The sequence below is a fragment of the Pseudorasbora parva genome, chromosome 9 (genome assembly GCF_024679245.1).
Source record: "Pseudorasbora parva isolate DD20220531a chromosome 9, ASM2467924v1, whole genome shotgun sequence".
NCBI classification, from domain to species: Eukaryota; Metazoa; Chordata; class Actinopteri; order Cypriniformes; family Gobionidae; genus Pseudorasbora; species Pseudorasbora parva.
In genome coordinates this window covers 33,371,068-33,395,620 of record NC_090180.1, presented here as the reverse complement: position 1 = coordinate 33,395,620, position 24,553 = coordinate 33,371,068, and the positions used below count along the sequence as shown (strand labels likewise).

The 24,553-nt window shown below is 40.3% G+C and overlaps 1 protein-coding gene across 1 annotated transcript in view; it reads right to left on the bottom strand.

Moving 5' to 3' along the window:
• The window catches only part of adcy1b (adenylate cyclase 1b), a 110,865-nt gene that overhangs the window by 71,197 nt on the left and 15,115 nt on the right, over nucleotides 1-24,553 (bottom strand). Inside the window, exon 4 of the mRNA XM_067452288.1 lies at nucleotides 10,147-10,258. Coding sequence (XP_067308389.1) covers nucleotides 10,147-10,258 — 112 coding nt within the window. The remainder of the gene's footprint in view (nucleotides 1-10,146; nucleotides 10,259-24,553) is intronic.

Genomic DNA, 24,553 nt, shown 5'->3' with positions numbered 1-24,553 from the left:
AACTAACCCAGAAGGGGGCGTGGATTAACTGTCTTAAAAGACCAGTGGAGACCACAATCGCTCTCTTCTGAAAAACTCCTCTTCTGAAAAACTCCTCTCCTGAAAATCTCCTTCTTCCGAAATCTTCTCTTCTACAATCCGGTTCTCCTCGCTTCATCAACTTACTAGCCCCAAAGGGCCTTCTTCAGGAGGAGAACACGAAGCATCGCTAGAGAAAACAGCTGCTTCCCTTCCAACCTCGGAAAGAACCACCGGACACGCAGGACTTTTGAACTCGGAACACACGCACACACGCGAGAAGCCAAAACGAAACCAAAACGAAAGCAAGTATTCTTATTTTTCCAAATTCAAACTGCTGTAAAGAGGGTGTGTTATTTTCCCGTTGGGACAAGTTAACTCCGTGAAGGTTGTATTTGATGAACTGAAGGAAAGCTGCTTCTTACCCCTAATTCTTTGTCCCATCTCTCTCTCTCTCTCTCTCTCTCTCTCTCTCTCTCTCTCTCTCTCTCTTTTATCTCTCTCTAATTTTAGTTTATTCATTATTCTCTTTTATATAGTCTTTCGTTAATATCTATATTTCTACTCTCTTGATGCATATTTAGTGTGTACTTTCTGTGTGAATCGTAGTGTTATTTTTAGTCTGTGTTTATTAAACCTCCAAAAGACATTTTAATGAGTTGAGTCTGTTGTTCTCCCACATACACAAAGTCAATGAAACTTGCGATCTAACGTTACCTAACTGCTCATGCTACTATTTTAGTAAAGTAAACTGTATGACCATTTGAAATATTGAACTTGTCCTGATCAGTAAAGTTAATGTTTCTTATGCGCTCGTAAAGCAGTAATCCATTATTGAGAATTGATTTGAAAAGTCTATAACTAATTTGGTGGACAAACTTAGTCGGATAATTTCAAGCAAGTCCGTAAAGGGTTACTTGTATTTAATTAAACATTTTTCCCTATCGGAAAATCTTAATACGTAATGAACAACTGGCAAATTATATTCATAAATTCATGAATATTGAATATTAAATCCCTTTTGAGTTAATTATTCCCCGAGATATTAAACTCAGTCATTGTTGTTACACAGGTATTACAAGAAGAGGGTGAAATATGAGGACATTTCCTATGTCCCCACTTTTCAAAAGGCTTATAAATCATACAGGATTAGTTTTTTTGAGAAAGTATGATGGCTCTCGGTCTGGTGCTTTTGACACAGATAACCAACGGATCCTCCTGTAAACTCTCAAGACGAAGGGCATCTCAGGAACCACACTCCAATTATTCAAGTCTAGTTTATCTGGTAGGTCCTTCAGGGTGACATGGAGGGGAGAGGTGTCTAAGTCACAACATCTAGCTACCTGAGTGCCTCAGGGCTCGATGCTGGGATCACTTCTCTTCTCCATCTGTATGTCATCACTAGGATCTGTCATTCAGAAACATGATTTCTCCTATCAGTGTTATGCTGATGACACAACTCTACCTCTCATTTCAGACAGATTATCTAACGGTAGCTGCTCATGTCTCGGCCTGTATGACAGATATTTCTGGCTGGATAAAGGACCGACACCTTTAACTAAACCTTGTGAAGACAGAACTAACCCAACACTAACATTACAACTTCTCCATCTAGTTAGGCTCATCAACCATAATTCCCTTGTTGACGAGTTGTGATTGTTGATCAGTAAAACTTCACAGATCACATTGCTAGAATGGCCCGGTCCTGCAGATTTGTCTTTTAACAACATTAGGAGGATCAGGCCCTTCCTATCGGAGCCACACAACTACTTGTCCAAGCTCTTGTTCTATCCAGACTGGACTTTCGAAATGCATGTTTTATGCTTTCGTCCCTTCTTTTGTGTGTGAGCCAGATTTTATTTACATTGACAAAACAAAATCCTTATTTTATCCAATTAATTTCCAGGGAATCTGCGAGGACATGATCTGTTACTATTTTTATAACAACCAAAAAACCAAAAAAAAAACAAATCCTTGAATCCAGTCTCTCTCTCTCTCTCTCTCTCTCTCTCTCTCTCTCTCTCTCTCTCTCTCTCTCTCTCTCTCTCTCTCTCTCTCTCTCTCTCTCTCTCTCTCTCTCTCTCTCTCTCTCTCTCTCTGTGTGTGTGTGTGTGTGTGTGTGTGTGTTTTTGTGAAATATCAGGACACAAATTTGTATAATGACATAGGTATGACATAGGTATTACAAGGAGAGGGTGAAAATGAGGACATTACCCTTGTCTACATTTTTCAAAATGCTTATAAATTATACAGAATTAGTTTTTTTGTTTGTTTGTTTGTTTTTGTTGAGAAAGTAAAAATGCAGAATGTTTCCTGTGATGGGTAGGTTTAGGGGCCAGGGGTAGTGTAGGGGGATAGAAAATACAGTTTGTACAGTGTAAAACATTAAGCTTATGGAATGTCTTTTAATGACTGAAGTGTGACAAAACATAGTTTTGAGGATGTTAAATATGTCTAAAGTTTTTATTCGTTTTAGTTAAACAGTAGTACTTCAACTTAGACTAAATGTGAATTAAATTAAATAAGTTATATTTTTATTATTGATTTTTATATTTCAGTTAATGCTTATTATAATGAAAATAACTTAGTTTTAGTTATCAATAATAACCATTTCGAGTGCTTTCATATGTATGGACTGCATTTATAAAGCGCTTTCAACAGACCCTATGGCCATCCAAAGTGCTTGACTTATTGCCTCACATTCACCCATTCATACACCAACGACGATGTCAGCCATGTAAGGTCTCGTCAGGAGCAGCTAGGGTTAGGTGTGTTGCTCATGGACACTTCAACACTTGGTCAGGTGAAACCGGGATGGAACCACCAACCTTCCGGTTTGTAGCCAACCTACATGAACCACTGAGCCACTGCCACATAAATCCTAGTGTACAGTATTGTTTAATAAAGACCACATTATCATCAGTAAGTTCCTTTTATACACACATAACTGCTATGTGCACAGCTATATGTATTTAATAGCAATGACTGGTAAACTAGGAGAAAGATTGAGTGGAATATCCACTTCTGTAATGCAATCAATGAAACCTCAAATTGGATGGGAGACTAACTGGGAAAACCAGGTAGCTGCTGGTAGAGGTGTTAGTGAGGCCAGCAGGGGGCGCTCACCCTGTGGTCTGTGTGGGTCCTAACACTCCAGTATAGTGATGGGGACACTATACTGACAAAGAGCACCATCTTTCGGGTGAGACGTTAAACCGAGGTCCTGACTCTCTGTGGTCGTTAAAAATCCCAGGATGCCCTTCGTTAAAGAGTAGGGGTGTAACCCCGGCATCCTGGCCAAATTTGCCCAGTGGCCCCTGTCCATCATGGCCTCCTAATCTTCCCCCTATCCTAAATGGCTTCATCACTTTGTCTCCTCTCCACCATAAGCTGGTGTGTGGTGAGCGTTTTGGCACAATATGGCTGCCGTCGCATCATCTAGGTGGATGCTGCACATTGGTGGTGGTTAATTATTATTATTATTATTTTATCAAATTATATGCTCAGGGCTCAAATTAAAAATTAAAAATCAATAAAGGAGCCATTGGCTCCTATAAGGCGAAAAACAGGTGGCAAATTATTTTTTTAAGTGCCACAGAAAATAAATGGGTTTTAATTTTGTCATGTGTTGTCACATCTGCCCTCCTTTTACCGCCTTAGCATTTTCATCCATCCTGTGTATGTCCTGGGAACTAGGATTCACTTAAAGTAGGGACTGAATTGCTTTTCCAATGTAAGAACTAGTCACAAAGAATCATAAATTGAGGCACTTCGGTGAAAAGCAACTCTTGTCACAGTTCTGTTTTTTGTTTTGATCTGGAAGTTTCTGTTTTGATTCATTCATGTGTTTCTTTGTTAATTTTCCCACCAACCTTTTGTTTTCATAGTTACCCTCATTAGTTCATTTGTCCCAGTTATTGTCTAGTTCAGTGGTTCCCAACCACATTCCTGGAGCCCCCTTAACACTACACATTTTGCATATCTCCTTTGACTGACACACCCATTTCAGGTCTTTGAGACACTACTAATGAGTTGATGACCTGAATCAGGTGTGTTTGATTGAGGAGACATGCAAAATGTGCAGTGTTAGGGGGGCTCCAGGAATGTGGTTGGGAACCACTGGTCTAGTTAAGGCGGGCGTACACGGTGCGATTTTTGCTGTCGTACGAACTCGCAGACGATTTTTTTTTCTCGGGAGAAATCGCGTGGACATCGTGGATGCTCGTATGGTCGCGGCTCGCACCGTGTGAGAGGAAATACGAGACGAGCCGAGCACGTTAAGAGCACCTCCCGACCTTACGATCATTTTTAAACATGTTTAAAAAGTTCGGGGAGTCGGCCCGATTTTTACCAGCATATGACTGTCCCCTATTGCCAAATCATGCACAAGCACGTCACATAGGCTCAATCTAAATGACTATTATTAGCTCAGTGGCTGCCACATACTGCGTTCACACACACACACACACACACACACACACACACACACACACACACACACACACACACACACACACACACACACACACACACACACACACACACACACACTTTCTCTCTCTCACGTGCACTCTTCTCTCTCCCTCTGGTTGTTTCCGTTAAAAGGAATGGCTGTTCTCTGCTTTTCAACAAATCATTTTCACACCTTTTTTCTTTATTTTTTGTATCTGAAGCTATAGCAGCAACATTGAAAGCTCCGGTGTCTGTGTTACATGAAAACTCGTGTGATCGCGGCCGGCTCGCGGGGCAAACAGTCGTGCCGTGTACCAGCTGATTTGATGCGATGATCAAATTAAATAACTCGTAGCATCTGCAATATCTCACGACCTTCCGAGTGTCCGAATTCGCACAGTGTACGCCCGCCTTTAATCATGTTATTTCTGTTCTCAACTTAAAGGTGCACTATGCACTAAACTTTCCGTCCACTAGAGGGCGCCTATTGTCTCTTGGGACATGTTGTCTTCCCCTCACAGCCGGTGGAAAATAGGACACTGGCAGAAATCATGTTAATGGATGCGGTTATTAATGTTACTGTAGTATGAAGCAGAGCAGGACAGAGTGTTGTGGAGCTGAGTACGGCTGCTGGAGCGATGAAATACAAACACACGGCTCGCAAGCACCGGGGCTTTTATTATGACGGGACGGGACATCGTCGCCGGGCGCCTGCACTATTTACGCTTTTCATGAGTTTAAGGTAAAGCAGCTCTGTTTATCATATTAGATACATTTAAGTGTGTTTAAAATGATGTTATGATGTTACTCTGAGTGTTCGCTCGGCGCTGCTGTGGCATGTTCACAATGCTAAGAGAAAAGCGCTTCTGCCAAATAAAACAGGGTAACGCAGATATGACGCGATTGACAGGCGACTCCCTCAAACACTATGCTGACACATCCCGGTCCTTAGTTAAAATAGCAATTTTCTCACAATTTACAAATAGTTGGAAACATTTGGGATATTGTAGGTACTCAACTGAACAAAATATATATACCATATATAAAATAAATATATAAAATATATAACACTGGCCTAGTGGTTTTTGGATATTTTACTGCAAAAATACTACATAGTGCACATTTAAGCTGCACCCTCACCTTTAGTCTTTGTCTAGTCACTGCTATGTTAAGGCCATGTCCACACTAATATAGTTTTGTTTGAAAACGTACAATTTTCTCTCCGTTTTGGCCTTCCATCCACACTGAGACATCAATTTTTGAAAAGTAGAAAACGTTGGCGTTGTAGTGTGGACTGTGAAAACAGAGGTGTTTGAAAACAATGATGCATGTTTAGTCATGTGTCGCATATTGTATCAATAGGTATTCATGTTTATACCGCTATTGTGCCTGTTATGTGTATGTATAATGTATAAATGTTACTTTGTACACTTTTCATAACATAACAAAGATGACACAAAATGTATTCGTAATTGCTGTCCTGTGGCAAAAAATGCATATAATGGTGACTGAGTGTGAACTGTATGCATCAGTAAAAAGGTATCAGATATTTTGCTTAAAGGAAGTGTATGTAAGATTATGGTGAAAACTGGTACTGTAATCCCTATCCCCTCCCCTCTCCTCCTGACTCGAGGCTGCCAGATCGGCTGCAGAATCCAGCAGGAACGTTTGTAGCTGCAGCTGAGGTAACTAGAGCAGATCTGGCAACCCGGATGCCGAAACACTACTAACTTCATGATTGGTCAATAGGTGGAGGGCGGAGCTTCAGGCCAAAACACAAAATGTCAACATCAACATCAGTTGAGAGCTGCAACAACAACTTTTAAATGACAATATCCTGGCCGGACTACTGTTGTCAGTGATATAAGTATTTGAAGTGAACATGATTTCTTAATGTCTAGAGACATATCAGGGCCATTTTATGATGAATTGAAATACATTTCTTACATACAGTTCCTTTAATAAAATGATCCTGCCAGATGAATTGTGTAATAATCTGATAATGTCTTGTTCTGTCTGTCATCTTTTTTTAACGCATGCACAGTAAGGTGAATTTAGTGTTTTCCGACATTTCAGTGCGGACAAGAAACTTTTAGAAAATACTTGATAACCCTAGTGTGGACGGAGAGCGTTTTCAAGTGTATCCGGGTTGATGTAGACGCAGCCTAAGTGTGTGTTTTTCCGTTGCCTGTCTGCCTGTTCCTGTGACGTGAAGATTTTCACAGGAACAGGCTCTGATTCTTCAGTTTGTTCCTGGTTCCCCAAACCGTTACAGCTCTCCACATGCAATTCTATAGACGGTGTTTAATACAATTTTTACAGGTTAAGTGAAAATATAAGGATTAGCGCATAATATAGTGTCACGGTGTGTTTGTTCATGTTTCATGCCCTTATTTTTTCATGCTTCATGTCTTTTAGTTTCAAGTTTATTCTACAGTCATGTTTCCTGGTTTTGCCATGTTCACTGTCATGTTTCTTAGTTTGCTTTGTTTACTCCCATGCACTTCCTGGTCTTGTCATGTTACTCCTTGCCCTCATGTGATCCTGCCATGTGCTCCCTTGTCTTGTGTTCTGTTGTCATGTTCTTATTGGATAACTGTTTAATCATTGTTCACAGGTGTCCTTTGTCTAGTCATTAGTCCTTGTGCATTTAAGCCCTCATGTTTGCCATGTGTCTTTGCCGAGTAATGTTCCCTGTAATCCGCTGTTGGTGAGTGTCATGGTTCAAGTCTTTTCATGTTTCAAGTAGGGGTGTGAACCTACACTGGTTTCACAGTTCGGTTCGATTACGATTATCATATCATCGGTTCACATAGGTTCACTTCATCGTCATGTATACAATTTTGTCAGTCACTTATGAACTGAAACTTTTCAAAGAAAACGCGCTTCTTGAATGTATCAAACAAAACTCAAGTCCGGGCACAGAAGAAAACAGGAGCATAACAAATACACAAAATATTTAGGAGGTGGTCTGGGTCTTCAAAACTAAATGGTTTTTGAAACCACATATGTAAATTTTTACTAATCCCAACAATGCTAAAAAAAATGTATAAGAGAATTATGTCATGTTAGAGCAGATGGGACAGCACTACCGCAGCACGCATCGCCACAGACTTAGATTTATCTCTTCATCAAGCCAACGCACAAACTATCGCAAATTAAACTGAAAGTAAAGTCGTAGGTGCTTAAGGGTACTTTCACATCTGCCTCATTTAGTTCAATCATACTAGAGTTTGTTTCCCTCTTTGGTGCAGCAATCGCACTCGGGTGCACATCAAAAGCGGACCAAACAAGCATACCGAGACCTCCTTGAAGAGGAGTTCAAACGAACTCTGGAGCGGTTCGTTTGTGGTAAGAAAGTGATCCGACCTCAAACAGAACCAACTGCAAAAGTACTGATCATTTTTTGGACTAAACCAGCTGCGCTGATAGTATGTGCATGACATTACCTGATAGATCGTTGTCAATATTTTCGGAAGATGAGCGTGTCAGAGTTAAGAATAATTAATGTGATGAGCGCTTGCCGTTTGCAGTGCATTAGAACGTTATTTCAAGTCGGCGCTTCATTATAGAAATGTATTGTTTGCATACTGTGGTAAATACACACAGTGTAGTAGATTATGGCCTGGGACCAAACCATCCCGTGCAGTCGTCTCTCCATATGTGTGTAGTTTTCTGGCATTTCCTCTACTTTTGGAATTTTCCCACGCGTAAATTCTGACCAATCGAAAAGCAGTTTAGGAGATACGCCATTATCAATGAGTGATGTGGACAGTTGTCAATTGCTTGCATTTTTGTTCATTTTAACTGATTCGGACCAAAGCAATCAGTGTGGTGTGAAAAAGAACCAAAAAAGCTGAAAAATGCTAGCCTAGAAATCTAGACGCACCCTAGCGGCAGCAAATGTAATATTTGTCTAATGTTTAATCCGTCAACAAGCTCCGTTTCACCTTCGTTGCTCTGGTTGGTGGTAGCGCTATCCTATCGCGTGCAGAGGGAGTTTGAAAGACAACCGTTTATCCCGCCCCTCGGACTGAGCCAGGTGAATTTCCAGACCAAACATCTTGATGTGGGTCTGGCTTGTCAGGCTAGAAAAATGCAACAATGTTTAATTGTTTGCCCTTGGTTCGGACCAATTTCAGACCAAATGAACCAAACTAGATATGTGAAAGCACCCTAACACACAATCATCTTCATTAAAAGTAAAGAAACTGAATGATTTCACACATGCTCGCTCATATCGCTCATGTCTTTGAATTTGAAATTATCTGATGATCAATAAAATGCAGCTCATATCTTTTGTTTTGATGTGACATGAACATTAAATCTGCATAAAGATGCGGGAATTGAAGATGAGATTTATATCCATTTCGCGGAGACACAATTATGTGCCCAAGTGTAAATGAAATTGTTTTGATAAATCATAGCTTTGATTTATACACAGCACGTGTATTCTCCCGGTTGTGCTTAGCAGTTTATTAAAGCCGGAATGTTCCCAGCATTTTGAATCACTTGCATTCGCGTCTCTCGTCTCCCTCTTCCTGTATGTTACCACGACAAAGCACCCACGTGACAAATAACATGTGTGAAGTCAGTAACATTATAATCGGTTATGGTCTATTACTGAAACGATACCAAATCGTCCTCATCTGCATCACGTTGCATTGAAGAATCAATTAATTCCGACACCCCTAGTTTCAAGTCATCGTTTGCATTTTATCTGTTCACGCACCTGTAAATAAACTGCACTTGGATTCAGTGAACTTGCATCCAGTAGACCGACTTGTTACATACAGTGATATGCACTGCATTTACTATGTAGCAAAATGCCTGTTTCTATAGTTATTTTTCTAGCTGACTAACGAGTTTGAGCATTGAATGTCTTTTCTGAGGTAAATTTGATGTTATATGATATACAAGCTCTTTCCAAGGTTGAGATGTTGCTCTGTCAGGCCACATTAAAGGGTTAGTTCACCCAAAAATGAAACTGATGTCATTAATGACTCACCCTAATGTCGTTCCACACCCGTAAGACCTGTTCATCTTCGGAACACACTTGACGGCTTTCAGACATGAAAAGCTGATCATCGCTGTCTCCCTTCGTATTTTGGCATTCAGGTCAGTGAGTTTTTTTCCCCGCTGCCACTTTGTTGCGCGTCGTCTCATGCTTTTACGCTAATACAACAAAATATGTGATGGGCTACTCATCACAGAAAATGCAAGTCAAAAGGCATGCAATTTCTTAATCATAGCATGTACATTTATATGGTTGCCAATGGCGATCTCAGCAAAAATATCACTCGCAGATTAATATTTTTGGTGATAAGTGCGACCGTTTTAGTCACAGTCTTGAGCACTGATTCTTTTATCATAGTATTACTGTGAATATTTGACTGTTTCCCACATACAAAAATCAAGATACTTTGTGCTTTAAAAAAAAGGATCCGTGAAGCTCTTTCAGACACACATACGTACATGGCATCAGCTCTTGACTTTCAGATCACACAAGTTTGATCAAACTCCTCAGGGACCAGCCTGACAGGATCACATCGCTTCATCGTCATGTCAGTTGTATAACTCTTTGATTATGCAGACCTGTCCTCCTGTTGCAGTTGCACGGAAATTACCATAGCAACAGGAACAAGCCAATGAGAGGAGAGAGCGGGAGCGACTCACCGTGGCCAGCTCGTCAAACTTGCCGAAGAGCTCGTTGAGCAGTTTGACCAGCTCCTGCGCCGTGCACTGCGACGCCAGACTTGTGAAGCCCACAATGTCAGCAAACAGGATGCTGGAGAAAAAGAGAGGAGGGAAAGTGGTTTAGACATGAATTTTGATATTTATTGTCACTTTACATCATAAAGGATCTCAAAAAGGAAGAGATAATTTTGGGTAAATTGACATCTTCACCCTTTATCCACATTTGTGTTAAATATTTTAAAGGTGCAGTAGTGAGTTTTTTTTTAAAAAAACTCACAGGTCACTCCCCCTTGCGTTCTGCTGCGCTACAGTCCTCCCTCCATAGCTCCTCCCCTATCACAACGCAGCCTGCCGGGAACACGCAGGCCCACCGATGACGATGGAAAAAACCCTCAAAACATTACGTATTTTGCAATACATATAATGTAACTATTTGACGTTGCACTATTTCTATAAGTAATAAATAGTTAGTAAGATAATATAACGGTAACTAACGTTAGAGTATGCAAGTAAATATTCTATCGATATGTAATGCTAAATAAGGTTTACTAGTACATTATTTCCGCAACATGACATGCCAGTGAATTAGTAGGTTTCAATAGTTGCTTTGCACAGTGCGTGACATTTTATCTGTATGATATGCGGCTAGAGTTTTGACACCTCCGACGAGGAATTCACACCCACAGCGACTTTGAGGAATGAAACAAATCAAGCAGGGATACTTACTTGTCAAGCAGAAATGTGGCTAACTCTGCATCGATTTTTAATCAGGACATGTAACGTTAGCTCCCTCCACCTCGGAAAAGCCGCTCCGATATTAACCCTTAGTTTATTTCGGGCTCTATCGAGTTCTTTCTTTTTGTCTTTTTTATAATCGCCATCTGTCTTTTTCTGTTTGCCCGGTTTTATTTTATGAGCAGATGTCACCTGAGGAATTGGTAGTTTGGATTGTTTGTCCGCCATAAGCAAAGCTGCGGCACACCAGTGATCTTGAATTTGAACACTATATGAGGGCGAACACTGTGTGAGGGTTGTGATCAGCGGCGAGCTTGATTGACACTGCTAAGACACTCCTCCTGGCTTTGATTGGTTGTTTCTTACCGGGAGCGGTGTATTTCTGCAAATGGCAATGGGACCACTGGGAGGAGCCAGGGGAGCTTGATTTTTTGTCTCATATTCTACTATCAGGACATAATGACAGGTTTAACAAATATGTAAAAAAGACATTTTACAAAAGTTACCTATTGCAGATTTAAAGAGCATATTCCCTGCCAAATTATGCACAAAAAAAATAAATAAATTGGCTGTCATACAAAGAAATTATGAACACATGCAAAAACAAGTGAGAACCAATGAAATATGAATAACTGATTATTTTGTAGTCAAAGTATGCTTTTTCTGTTAGCTTTTGGTCTTTCTACACTCAAAAAAAAAAACATGTATGATGCTGTTCACTTTATTTAAGCAATACATCTTGATTTAACACCATTATATCAGGTTTCTGGTTCAAATGTAATTGCTTCATGTTATATTTACTTAAAACCGTTACTCTTTGACATAACTTGATGTTTTTATTTTCAAATAACATGATTCAATCAAGTAACCCAAACAAACCAGACATCCACTTGCCATCATGCTTAGCAAAGAGGCTGAGTAAATTCGAAGAGCAAATGCTTAAATAAAGTGCTATTTTATGTATTGTTAACAAGATTTTTTAATGTTGGTACACTGTAAAAAAAAAAATGTTGGTTTTTGTTGGTTTAACTTAAAAAAGTAAGTAACCTGGTTGCCTTAAAATTTGAGTTTATTGAAATTAAAAATCTGAGTTGATACAATGAAGGAAATTTGTTTAATAAATAGAAACTCAAAATATTATTGTATCTGAACCACATAATTTTTTTTTTTATAAATCATGAAAATAGCACTATTACCCAATATGCTTACAAAACCTTTTAATAATATTTTAATAAAGGTTGTCGAATCTCAAAAAAAAATCTTCTTTTTATTAACTCAAAATTTTAATTTCAATGAACTCAAAATCTTAAGGCAACCGGGTAACTTTTTTTCTAAATAATTTTTTACAGTGTATTTTAAAGTTTGTGTATTGTTAGTGTTTTTAGAGGTTATCATTGTGGTGAAGTGTAGAGCATGTGCTTGCGGTGAGGACCTGCTGATAACAAATAAAGTTGTTTTAATAATAAAAAACAACTACTTTTGGCATGCCATTGATGTAACAAAACCATCTTCTTGCTAGCCAATAAGATTTTGTAAAAGATTTTCTTGTTAGATAACATTTGTAATTTTGTAATTAAACTGGATTACTTGTTATGGTTTTTATTTGATATTCATTTGAGAATAATTTAACTTAATAGTTTTGGACACAATTAAGAATGTTAACCTGATTGAACTAAATAACATTGAATGTAAAAAAAATATGTTTACTGAAATAAACAATGTTAATTAAATTCCACATAAACCAGTTAGTGGAACCTGTTGACGAAAAATAAATAAAAATTAAGTAAATCCAACATATAATACATTTTTTTAAAAGCTGCAGTCCGTAACTTCTTGCTCTCTAGTGGTTAATAAACAGAACTGCATGCATCTTGCGGAAGAACATTACAGCCGGAGCTACTTCTCTCTGTTAATGTCTATGGCCGATCACGCAGGGACTGTGCTCCTCCGCAGCGGTACCTACTAGTCTGGCCTGAAATAGTCCTAATATAAACACTTATTATAAGTGTACCATAATGATTCAGGGTAAGACAAAAACACGGTTTGGAAAATGGATTCATGTTGTACATTCTCATTATATATTTTTTGTAAATCTTGAACACAAAAAAAGTTATGGACAGCAGCTTTAAGTGTATGCATTTTTTTTGCAAACCTGTAGCTGTAGTTTCCCAAATAATTTTGTTAGATAAATACCTTAACCAAGTTTAGTTGATTAACATTAATTTTCTCATATTTTGATGGTTTAATTTAACTTGTAGGGTAATTAGAAACAGTTCTCCCCTCCGGACATCACTTTTAGACACTACTGTACTGGAAAAGGCTATATGCTGTTTCATTTAATCTGGGTGTCACAATTTTATTGAATGTTTCATCTGATTCAGATTAAATTATTCAGTGTGAGATGACAACTGTCAGAAAATGTCAGCTATGGTCTGTTTAAAGCTCCAGACACAGAGGCACTGGCCTGTATCTGTCTGCCCACCTTGATTGTAATAATGAATGGACAGAGACGAGTCTGCTGGGGTTAATCGAAACAAAGGCCGAGCTGAAGCCCTGAACATGCTTTGTGATGAAAATAAATCTGTTTGTGCACAAGTTCATTAGACACGAGTGGAAGCTTTCTCTTTTCTCTCACAGAGGTGCAACTTCTCTGTCGTCAGAGGCAATGAGGTTTTATTATGCAAGCTTTAGGCTATTTCTAAATATATCACAAAGACAAAATAAATCTGTGCAGTTTTTACACTCTTTACAGACAGATTTACTCTTTTGGCATTAAAAATTACTGTCAGGATTTGTGACAGACACGCAGTGAAGAGTTAGCACAAAAAAGGCATGGATGGTTATTTTTGCAGCTGGTCTTATTGCATATGCATTTGTTTGAAGGAGTTTCAGGAGCAGTATTTATAGGAGGAGAGTATTTAAATGAATCAATTTACTGGTGTTTGTGCAATTATTTATCTCAAAAAAGCATGCCTTAAACCAGATTCTAACTAGTAGATTCCATTCTGGAAATGTTCTGGCTGCGTCTGTGTTCTTTAAATTGCACGTTGTCAGTAGATGACGCGCAGAGCTTTCCACTCCAATCGGCGGGTATTATGCTCTCATGTTAATGTGCCCTGTTAAGTAAATCTGCCCCCTAGTGTTGGCATTGATTTCTCGCACAATGAGCAGGTGTAATTTCTGCTTTGATCCTCTGCTGTGAGCATTTAAACAGGTCTGATTTGTTCATTATGAGTCTGATGTTTTATCTTATATAGTGCTCAAGTGGTTTCAGTGTGGTGTATATAATTATTATTTGGCAGGCAGGGTGTTATTAATTTTTTTTTTTAAAGATGGATGGAATGAATCTTTTGTTACTGATGATTCAGAAACCCTCAGTGTGAATCTGGGGGGAATGCCAGCTGATAGATTACATATGGAGCACAACATCAAACACTGTGAATGTGTACACTAATGATTGTCATCTCCATATAAAGCAAATATTAAAGGGGTGATGAATTGAGAAATTAACTTTCCCTTGAGCTTTTGTTATATAAAAGATCATGGTAATATAAGATTATCATGTAAGTTTCAGAGCTGAAAACTTCCATTTTAGTCATAGAAAAGCTTTTCTTTTATAGTCACCAGGCCCAGAAAACGATTGTGTGCTTCATCCTGACATAATTGCATGACAAAATACTGCCTCTACAGAACGTGTAATTCAGTAACCCCGCCCACCGACTCATGGAGCTGTTCGGATCACAAGCCAGCACAATATGGAAGAAGATAGCAAGATATTGTGGAAGAACACAGTCGCTGCATAAGCTTCCTTCGGATCATAATATTAGGAATGTGTGATACTTCATTTATTCTTATTCAAGTCACTGCGAAATAATTTCTAAACAAGCCTCACGTGCTGGATTTGCAGACACAATGTTGTGCCTTCTATATTGGATGCGACAGGAATGGTGCAACAAACTTATGTGAGTAAAACGTCTTTTTTATATGTAATAATAGTAGTCCGGGGGCTGTGTGTTTTCCAGACGGGCTACCAAAACGTACGCCCGCCGGCAGAATTTTTTTCTTGATCTGGTTGTGCATGTGTGCGTGTGTGTGTGCACGTGCGCGCGATTCACGCTTATATCGACCGATCGTACGGGCCATGTAATACAGAAATAATATTCCAATCAATCGCGGGTGGATGAGAAATTAATCATTGTGTTTGCTTGATAAAGACGTTTTACGAGCTGTGGTTGAGAGAATCTTTGCTTTCAAAATAATCTCTCCCTCATTTGAACTGACAGGGGCATAGATATGAAAGTGGAGCTGAAGCTCATTAAATATTAAATCTTATCCAATCCTAGCCGTGGGCGTTTACTTCCAAGTCTCCATTGCGACACGCCCACCAAAACCCAGCGTATAGAGGGAATGCATCGACGTCACTTTCCCGCCATAACACCCCCCATCAGCCGGGGCTGAGTGGCAGAAGAGTGGCTGCCTGACTGGAGTTAGTGGAGGAAAACGCGAGTAGCGCAAACGATCCTTACAACTTACCAAAGATTCAGTGATCCATGGATAATGACATGCAGCCAGGAACCGAGTTTTCCTGACATTTTTAAAAGCCTGATTTCAACATGAATGTTTACTGTCATTCATCACATTTTTCGAGTGAACCCCACATGTATATGCGGATGGGTCACTGTTTTGAAGGGTGTAGTGGTGGTAATATACTTTATATTCACTAAAAGCTGTCACACGCAATCTCACAAAGTTCCGCAGTGAAGTTGTTATACAATTAATCTCTTATTTTCACAATGTCTGCACTTACAGAGGATTGCTGCGCGTGTTAACTGAACTCAGCACCTGGACAAGCACTCAAAAGGTGAGTGATTCCAAATTCAACACCTGTGATTGGCCAACTGCGTTGTAGAAGTCTACAAACATGTCTGTGATTGGCTACATTACCCACCAAAGCGAAAACACGTTGGAAATGTAATCATTTGACGAGTGCAAATACAGATACACACTGGATCTTTTGCTAGCTCCTTTTCGCTAATAATATGCTATTATTAAGAATTCTTACAGAGGATTACAGATCACAGATAAGCAGTTATGTGCAGCGTTTCACTCTAAAAGCAGAAGCAGCATGACAGGTGGCAGTGGTTTGAGTAAGAAAATTAGACGCCATTATCAAGACCATCTCAAGTCTGGAGGACAAGGTCTGTGGATAAAGCCCCTCACGGACGACTGCCCACAAACACATAAACAAAACATAACATAAAGTCCAGGCCTGGTCCTCTCTCGTCTTCCGCAGCCCTTGCTCCTCATTTTATGCTCCCGTCACATGGCTGCGAGACGAGACCGGTGTGCCATGCAGCTGGCACTCGTCAACACTAATCACCGGCCCGCTCTCGCGGTCCCTCGCCCCGCTGCCTGTCACACCACAACCTTTAAAGAAAAGTTGGAACTGGGGTCTCCATACTCGGTCCTGGAGGTTCACTGTCCTACAGAGTTTAGCTCCAACCCCAATCAAACATACCTGAACCAGCTAATCAATGTCTTTATAGGCCCTAGTAAGCCCTTAGCTGTGTCTCATTTTGGAAGAAAGAATCCTCCAGAGGTAGCATTTGAAGGCTGCACACGTCATAATCTCATTTAAAAAAAGTGAGTAGGACACTCCAAATGCGACCTTCGAATGCGCCCTTCTTTTACAGGAATTCGGAGTGAGCATGAAGTATAGCCTTCGCTGCTGCAGATAACCCACAATTCTTTGCGTTGCCGTTAACAACGTCATATTTTTTTTATATCATATGAAAAAACGGCACCACCGCCAGTCATACATGCATAACAGTTTGAAGCTTGTTTTTTAAGCTTTATTAGGCTACCTGAAACAGATAGTTGTGGTAAACAGGATTACAAGTGCTTTTTAAATGTTTAGACATTAAAACGTTTAAACATTTCATAGGCATTTTCAAGTTATGAATAAGTTTCATTCATATAACTGGCGTGAGAGCACAACAAGGCTGAAGGTGTTGGCATAGCAACGTGATACTTCTTGCCTGTGTGTCCTACAAAGGACGTCTCGTTTAATTCTGATTTAGGACACTCCGTATACTCCATCTTACACAGGACGTGTCCTCCGGAGGACGCAGCCTTCAAAATTGAATGAAATGAGACACAGTTATAGATTAGCTGTTTCAGGTTTGTTTGATTGGACTGTGAGCTAAACTCTGTAGGACATTGGCCCTCCAGGACCTAGATTGGGGACCCCTGGACTGGAACATCCCTATTGTCACTGCACCGTGCTTTCATCAAATGTGCCATATGACCACCAAGCCTCATTTTTGTATATTTCTGTAACTGTGTTCTCACTTAAAGATGCCACATTATCCCCCTTTTCACAGTCTTGATTTTGGTTTTGGTCTCTACTAAAAGCAGGTTTTCTGCTTGAATGTTGATTATTTTCTCATATTCTCAATAGTTGCAGTTCTTCTCTTCCCAGTCTGTCAGTAACACTCAAATTAGTTCCTTTTTCTATGATGCCCCTCCTTCTGAAAAGCTCAATGTGCTCTGATTGGTCGGCTGTATCAATGGTTAAGGGCTTCCAGCATGTTTGGGAAATGTCCTGTCCCTTACCATAACCGCCAGTTACAACACACTACAATCAAACTCAACCCGGCCCCTTTATAGTTACAGTTTAAATTAGGGCTGGGCGATAAAACGATAACGATAATTATCACGATATAATTTTCCTCGATAAAACGATAACAACAGGTCGATAAATTCTCGATATAATGCTTACGCGCTATGCGTAATGCTGCGCATGCGTATTGCAGACCGGGCGTCTGCGTGCTGCACGCGGTAATGTTTACAGTCTGTGGCTGACCATGTGGCTGACAGGCTTGGAGGATCGGAGATAAGTGGAGCGATAAAAATGAGCAATAGTGAAGAAAATGCAGCGCTCACGGCCAGCTCGGGGGACACAGATATCGTTGACAAGTTAGTTCGCTCAACTTGAGTGGTTTGGAGATATTTTAGCGATCCCATCCGACATATAACAGAGCGACGTGCGTGGACTGCTTATCATAAGCCCCGTTTCCACCACAGGAACTTTACCCAGGAACTAGGAACTTTGGGTGGTACTTCGTGTGTTTAGACCGCAGGAACCAGGGTAAAATTGAAGTTCCGGGTAAATATTTCCCCCTCCAAACGGCCCTGCTCGCGAGGTAGTACTTTTTCAAAGTTCAGGAACTTTCGAGGGCGGGACTTGGGCGCTGAACATGCTGATTGGTTGAGCTCACGCAGTTCAACCGGCATTTTTAAAAGTCTTTTGCGAGGTTCGTTCTGCGTTCAGTAAATATCAGTCTTGCTCTCTGTCTGGTGGCACGCGTTCGTCTCAGCCATCTCACGTTCAATGTCCGTAATAGCTGATAATAATATACATTGTCATTTTAAATCTAGCTTTACAAGCTTTCTGAATATGCTGCATGCTGCTGTATCTGCATATTAGTGCTCTTTTCTGTCGTTGTTAATTACCTCTTTAGTAAACCTATACATAACCAGCAAAAGCAGCAAAGCTTGAATCTCTTCCATACTCGTTATTCATTTTTTTTCACCATGTAAACGACCTGACCGATTACTTTTAAGTGTGTGTCCTTACATGACGTGACGGCGCGCGCCGCGCTCATGTTGACAAGAGAGGAAAGTACATTTTTCTGAGGGGTAAACTTTTTATTTCGTAAGTTATGAAGATAATGTTGGAGTAATGACACAGCGTATATTGCCCCGGGCAGTTTTTACTTTAACTGCGCCTGACAGAATTGTTTTTTTTTCTGAGATGATTATTACACTTTACAACAAATAGCTATAAATAATACTGTATTAGTCCTGGTGGCCGTTAAGAGTTGCTATGGCTTCAGTTAACACACTCCAGCTGCTGGAGAAAACAGCGTTGACATTTTTGATGTGGCAGACAAACTGCATGTGACAAAATGATTGCGATTGAAAGTCATCACATGTAAACACCAGATCGGTTTAGATAACGTCTCATGTAAACAGTTCACTAAATCTTTCAATCGGTACACTTAAAAATGATTACATGTCCTTCACTGATTTGGAGGAGCAGTCGCGCGCAGTCCTACATCACCGGACTAATTTGCCTAATCTTCTCGGAACTTTATCGCGGTCGAAACGCAGACAGCTGCAGGTCTGGGGGGGAGAAAAGTTCCTGTAAAAAAGTTCCTGGTACAAATTGTTCCGGGTAATTTTGGTGGAAACGGGGCTATAGGTTCACGTTCACCACACGGAATTTAATTATTAAATTATCGTGTTTCTTCAAAGTCCTTCCATATAACATGCAGCCCAACACAGAATCTACATTAACTACATTCACACACCGGCTTATTACCTTGTTAGCTGTAGTGGGTGACTTATTTACAACAGGCTAACGTTACCAAACTATAATCACTAAAACATCGGACTTGTCCATCGCTATCATAATTGTTTGTCTTTGGTGATGTATTAATGACTCCGCATCGCCTGTATCAAAAGAGAAATAATGTCATCTGGTGTTTAAAATTAATAAAATAGACTAGACAGCCCTTACTGTAGATCCACAAACACTGAACTTTTCTCTCTCCCGACCAGCCCACTGTCGGTGAGGTGTGTTTGTGTGTGTGTGTCGGTGAGATGCACGGTGGACCAATCCACTGTGAGGCAAGAGAAGAGGGCCTCAAAATGTTTCTTAAAACGCTTTTTTTTTGACCGTTTGCGTTTTTAGTGTTTACTTACACAATTAAATATATATGATGCAATATTGAGCGTTTTTGTTCTATTTAAGCTGCGAAAATCGTTCACAGCAGAACCGCAACGCGTCTCACAACAACCTGTGTAAATGAACGATTCATTGTTTGAATGAATCGTTTGAATTAACGACTCAATGACTCGCTCATTAAGACGGCCACCTACTGGTGGTTTAATTTGATCTTTAAACATACTTTCCAACATGTCTTATTTGTCTATTCAAAACTACAAATCTCAAAACTTTATTTAATGCTGTTGTAATTTTTCAGTGTAAATTATTTAATTTGAATGGTAACAGCCCTTATAGTGTTTTATTTTAATTAAATGTATTGATCAAAATTACAAATATAAAATGAAACATGAAGCTTAGCCTATATTTAATAAGATTAAGGGAAAATGCCCTTTATAAAAGGTGAAAATATCACATATTTCAAATGATGCAGATTTAAATATGTCAAAGCTGATTGAACACTGGTGAGAATATTGCTTCAGAATACAACACACAAACACACACACACACTTTTCCGGACAAGCTAATCTTTTACTTGGACAAGCTTGAACGATGTACTTGTTCGAAGGACAAGTACATGAACATGCTTAATGTCAAGCCCTGTATAATGATATATTATTGATATATAGTGTTGAGTAAAAAAATGCTGGCCACAGTTAAGATTTTAATAAATACATCTACCTCAGTTTAAATAAATTGTTCATTTGTTTGGGAAGTGTTTATCATGTTTTGACAATAAAGAATAGTTTAAAACCACAGCTAACTGTTTGTTTTCTACATATTTCACTCAGGAGCAAAAATATGCCTTTAAACTTTAAAGAAATAAACATTTTACATTTATCGTGATATTTATCGATATCGACTGATATGCTAAATTATATCGTGATAATTTTTTTGGGCCATATCGCCCAGCCCTAGTTTAAATACATCTGTTTATTGATATTTCTTCAGTATTATTCTCAAATCTTAGCTATCCCTAAAATAAAATGTCACCAACTGACTGAATAGTTTTTTTTCCCTGTTGTTTTCCATTAATATGTTCCAGCATTCAGCGCTCACTTCACCATCCAATCACCAACGCTTGATAAAACTATCCTACTTGTTTCCTGTTTAAAACCTTAGAAATATATCACAATATAGAAGTGAAGCTGATCGCAAACTCTGTTTCTACTTCTGTCCCCATTTTTTTCTTGTTTTATGTGTTTTATGTTAACTTTTTAAACAAGACTTGTTATCTTATGTCTTTGTGCATATCAAGCAAATGTATCTAGATATTCATATATTTCGATAGTTATAGTTTAGGTACTATAAAACGTAATTTCTCCAGAGTAGGAAATGGTTGATATGAGTCAGATCTGAAGGACAGATCACAGTAACTGAGATAAAGGCTTCAGTCTCTCTGGTTCTCATAAGAGTGTTAATAAACCAGGTCTGATGACGGTTTGGCCAGCTGTCATTTGACTGCCTCCCGCTGTCATAGTGATATGATGAAGATTCTGCTGACGATGATATGCACACACACACCTTGACTGTCCAGAAACACATGAACACTGACGTCCAGCTCCATCTGAGCTGTGAAGCGACACACATGAGAGCGAGGCGTTCGAGGCATCCTGCAGCGTGTGTGTGGAGGCGCGCGGGAACACTGTGTCTGTGGATCGAGCCACTCAAAATGCCACTCTGAGAAAAAATCACAGATGCCTCCGTAAGACTGGTGCGATAAATTCAGTTTGCTGTGAGTATCTTAATGCGCGTCCATCTGTGACAGAGTTCATGCTGCTGATGAGCATTCAGATGAGCATTAGTGACAGAACCTTTCAATCAGTAAAGATAATGACTGACAGATCAGGACAGAGTTACACATCATTTGATCCGGTTTTTTTTTAATGAGTTATGACACATGATGAACTGAAGAGTCTTGTTACTATGTGGTTGCCAGGTTGTTCTCAGTGATTGCTATATGGTTCCTGCCATTATGGGCAGTTATTATTGGTGTGATTTATATAGCGCCATCTGACCAATCAGAGCAGAGTAGACCAATCACAACAGACTGGGCCATCTGACCAATCAGAACAGAGTAGACCAATCACAACAGGCTGAGTCATCTGACCAATCAGAGCAGAGTAGACCAATCACAACAGTCTGGGCCATCTGACCAAGCAGAACAGAGTAGACCAATCACAACAGACTGAGCCATCTGACCAATAAGAATAGAGTAGACCAATCACAACAGACTGGGTCATCTGACTAATCAGAGCAGAGTAGACCAAACATAATAGACAAGGCAGTCTGACCAATCAGAGCAGAGTAGACCAAACATAATAGACTAGGCAGTCTGACCAATCAGAGCAGAGTAGACCAATCACAACAGTCTGGGCCATCTGACCAATCAGAGCTGCCTAGACCAATCATAACAGACTAAGCAGTCTGACCAATCAAAGCAGAGCAGACCAATCACAACAGACTGGACCATCTGACCAATCAAAGCAGACTAGACCAATCACAACAGACTTGGCCATCTGACCAATCAGAGCAGAGTAGACCAATCACAACAGACTTGGCCATCTGACCAATCAGAGCAGAGTAGACCAATCACAACAGTCTGGGCCATCTGACCAATCAGAGCTGCCTAGACTAATCATAACAGACTAAGCAGTCTGACCAATCAAAGCAGAGCAGACCAATCACAATAGACTGGACCATCTGACCAATCAGAGCAGACTAGACCAATCACAACAGACTTGGCCATCTGACCAATCCAATCAAAGCAGACTAGACCAATCACAACAGACTTGGCCATCTGACCAATCCAATCAAAGCAGAGTAGACCAATCACAACAGACTGGACCATCTGACCAATCAGAGCTGACTAGACCAATCATAACAGACTAAGCAGTCTGACCAATCAAAGCAGAGTAGACCAATCACAACAGACTGGACCATCTGACCAATCAGAGCTGACTAGACCAATCATAACAGACTAAGCAGTCTGACCAATCAAAGCAGAGTAGACCAATCACAACACACTGGACCATCTGACCAATCCAATCAAATCAGAGTAAACCAATCACAACAGACTAGGCCATCTGACCAATCAGAGCTGGCTAGACCAATCATAACAGACTAGGCAGTCTGACCAATCAAAGCAGAGTAGACCAATCACAACAGACTGGACCATCTGACCAATCAGAGCTGGCTAGACCAATCATAACAGACTAGGCGGTCTGACCAATCAAAGCAGAGTAGACCAATCACAACAGACTGGACAAGCGCTGCACAATATAATATATCATTAACCATTAACATGTAGGAATATGTATATTCCAGCAGTGAGTCGACACAACAAAGCATTCCAGAGACCCCCTCTCCGAAACCTGAACCGATCGTAAAACTAATCAAGGATGCCCAACTGGCCCAAAGACAACATCTCTTCTCCATTACCTGCGTTATCTCAAAACCAGCACAAGGACACGAGTCACATGACATGTTTCCTCTTTGTTCTACAAGCGTAACAGCGGGTAGAACCTCACGAAGAAGGGAAGCATTTATTACAGACAGGAAATCATTTGAAATGTTATCGGGACACAGAGTCGCTAAGAGCTTTTCAAAGGCCCAAAATCAACCCTGACACCATCCAGGACACCTCGCCGTGCCCCTCCTTCCTCGACCCGCGCATTCCAAAGGCTTTTTGAACATCACACAAAGACCTCACACCAATGCAGACATGAGCAGTTGACTTAAACCATAGATTCAATAACAGGGGTGGGGTAGGGGTGTAGGGGTGTAACCCCGGTGTCCTGGCCAAATTCCCTCGATTGGCCCTTACCAATCATGGCCTCCTAATAATCCTCATCCACTGAATTGGCTCTATCAACCTCTCTCCTCTCCACCTATCGTGGGTGTGTGGTGAGCGCACTGGCGCCGTTGTACTGTGGCTGCCGTCGCATCATCCAAGTGGATGCTGCACACTGGTGGTGGTTGAGGAGAGACCCCTGACATGAGTGTGAAGCGCTTTGGGTGTACAGTAGTACATTTGAAAGATCTATATAAATGCCTCATTCATTCATTCATTCAACATGAATTAATCCACCCAACGGCGATTTAAACATATACTAAGGTATTATGTATATATTTTCATGTAACTTGTAAAGTTTCTCTGTACGTGAGACATGTGTTACATATGGATCTTTACTATCTCCTACTCCCATCATGGGAATAGCAATGTGATGGATAAATGATTCTCGTCATTTTGATGCAAGGTAAATTTGTGTAAAATTTACTGTGATCACAATAGTAAAGTTGGTTTCTTAAAAGTGTTTAATCAGACATTACACTAATGATATGCAAGAACAGGAGAAGTAGGCGGGACACCTGCCCACAACAATATCTCATTGGCTGGAGACGCCCCCAAGGAGGGACCTTGGGGCCTGTTTAAAACCCCCTGGCAACAAGATATCTTTGCTTTTTGTTTTGCTTCATGCTTTACTGACTGCCATGGTTTTGCGGTGACTTCTGCTTTGATCGTGCGGGCCTTTCCTGCCTGCACGCAGCGTCCTCCGAGCTACCCAGAGCTCTTCATCACCACACTCCAAAACTCTGTCTGAACCTCGCCGAAGAAAACTTCCTGGAGTCCGCACAGCTGCGCCACAGAGATGCCTGTCACGTAGCAACCATCTAACACCATCCAGGATCCGGCTTTTCACCCCGCAAAACCAACTATTCGTCCCCCTGACCACAACAACTGACCACCAGCCGAGCAACGCCGTGCTAAGAGGAACCCATGCTCGTAGGAGCATTCAAACGCAAGTACATGACTCTTCGTTCTGGCTGAACTGGTAAAAATCATATCTAATCGAGCAA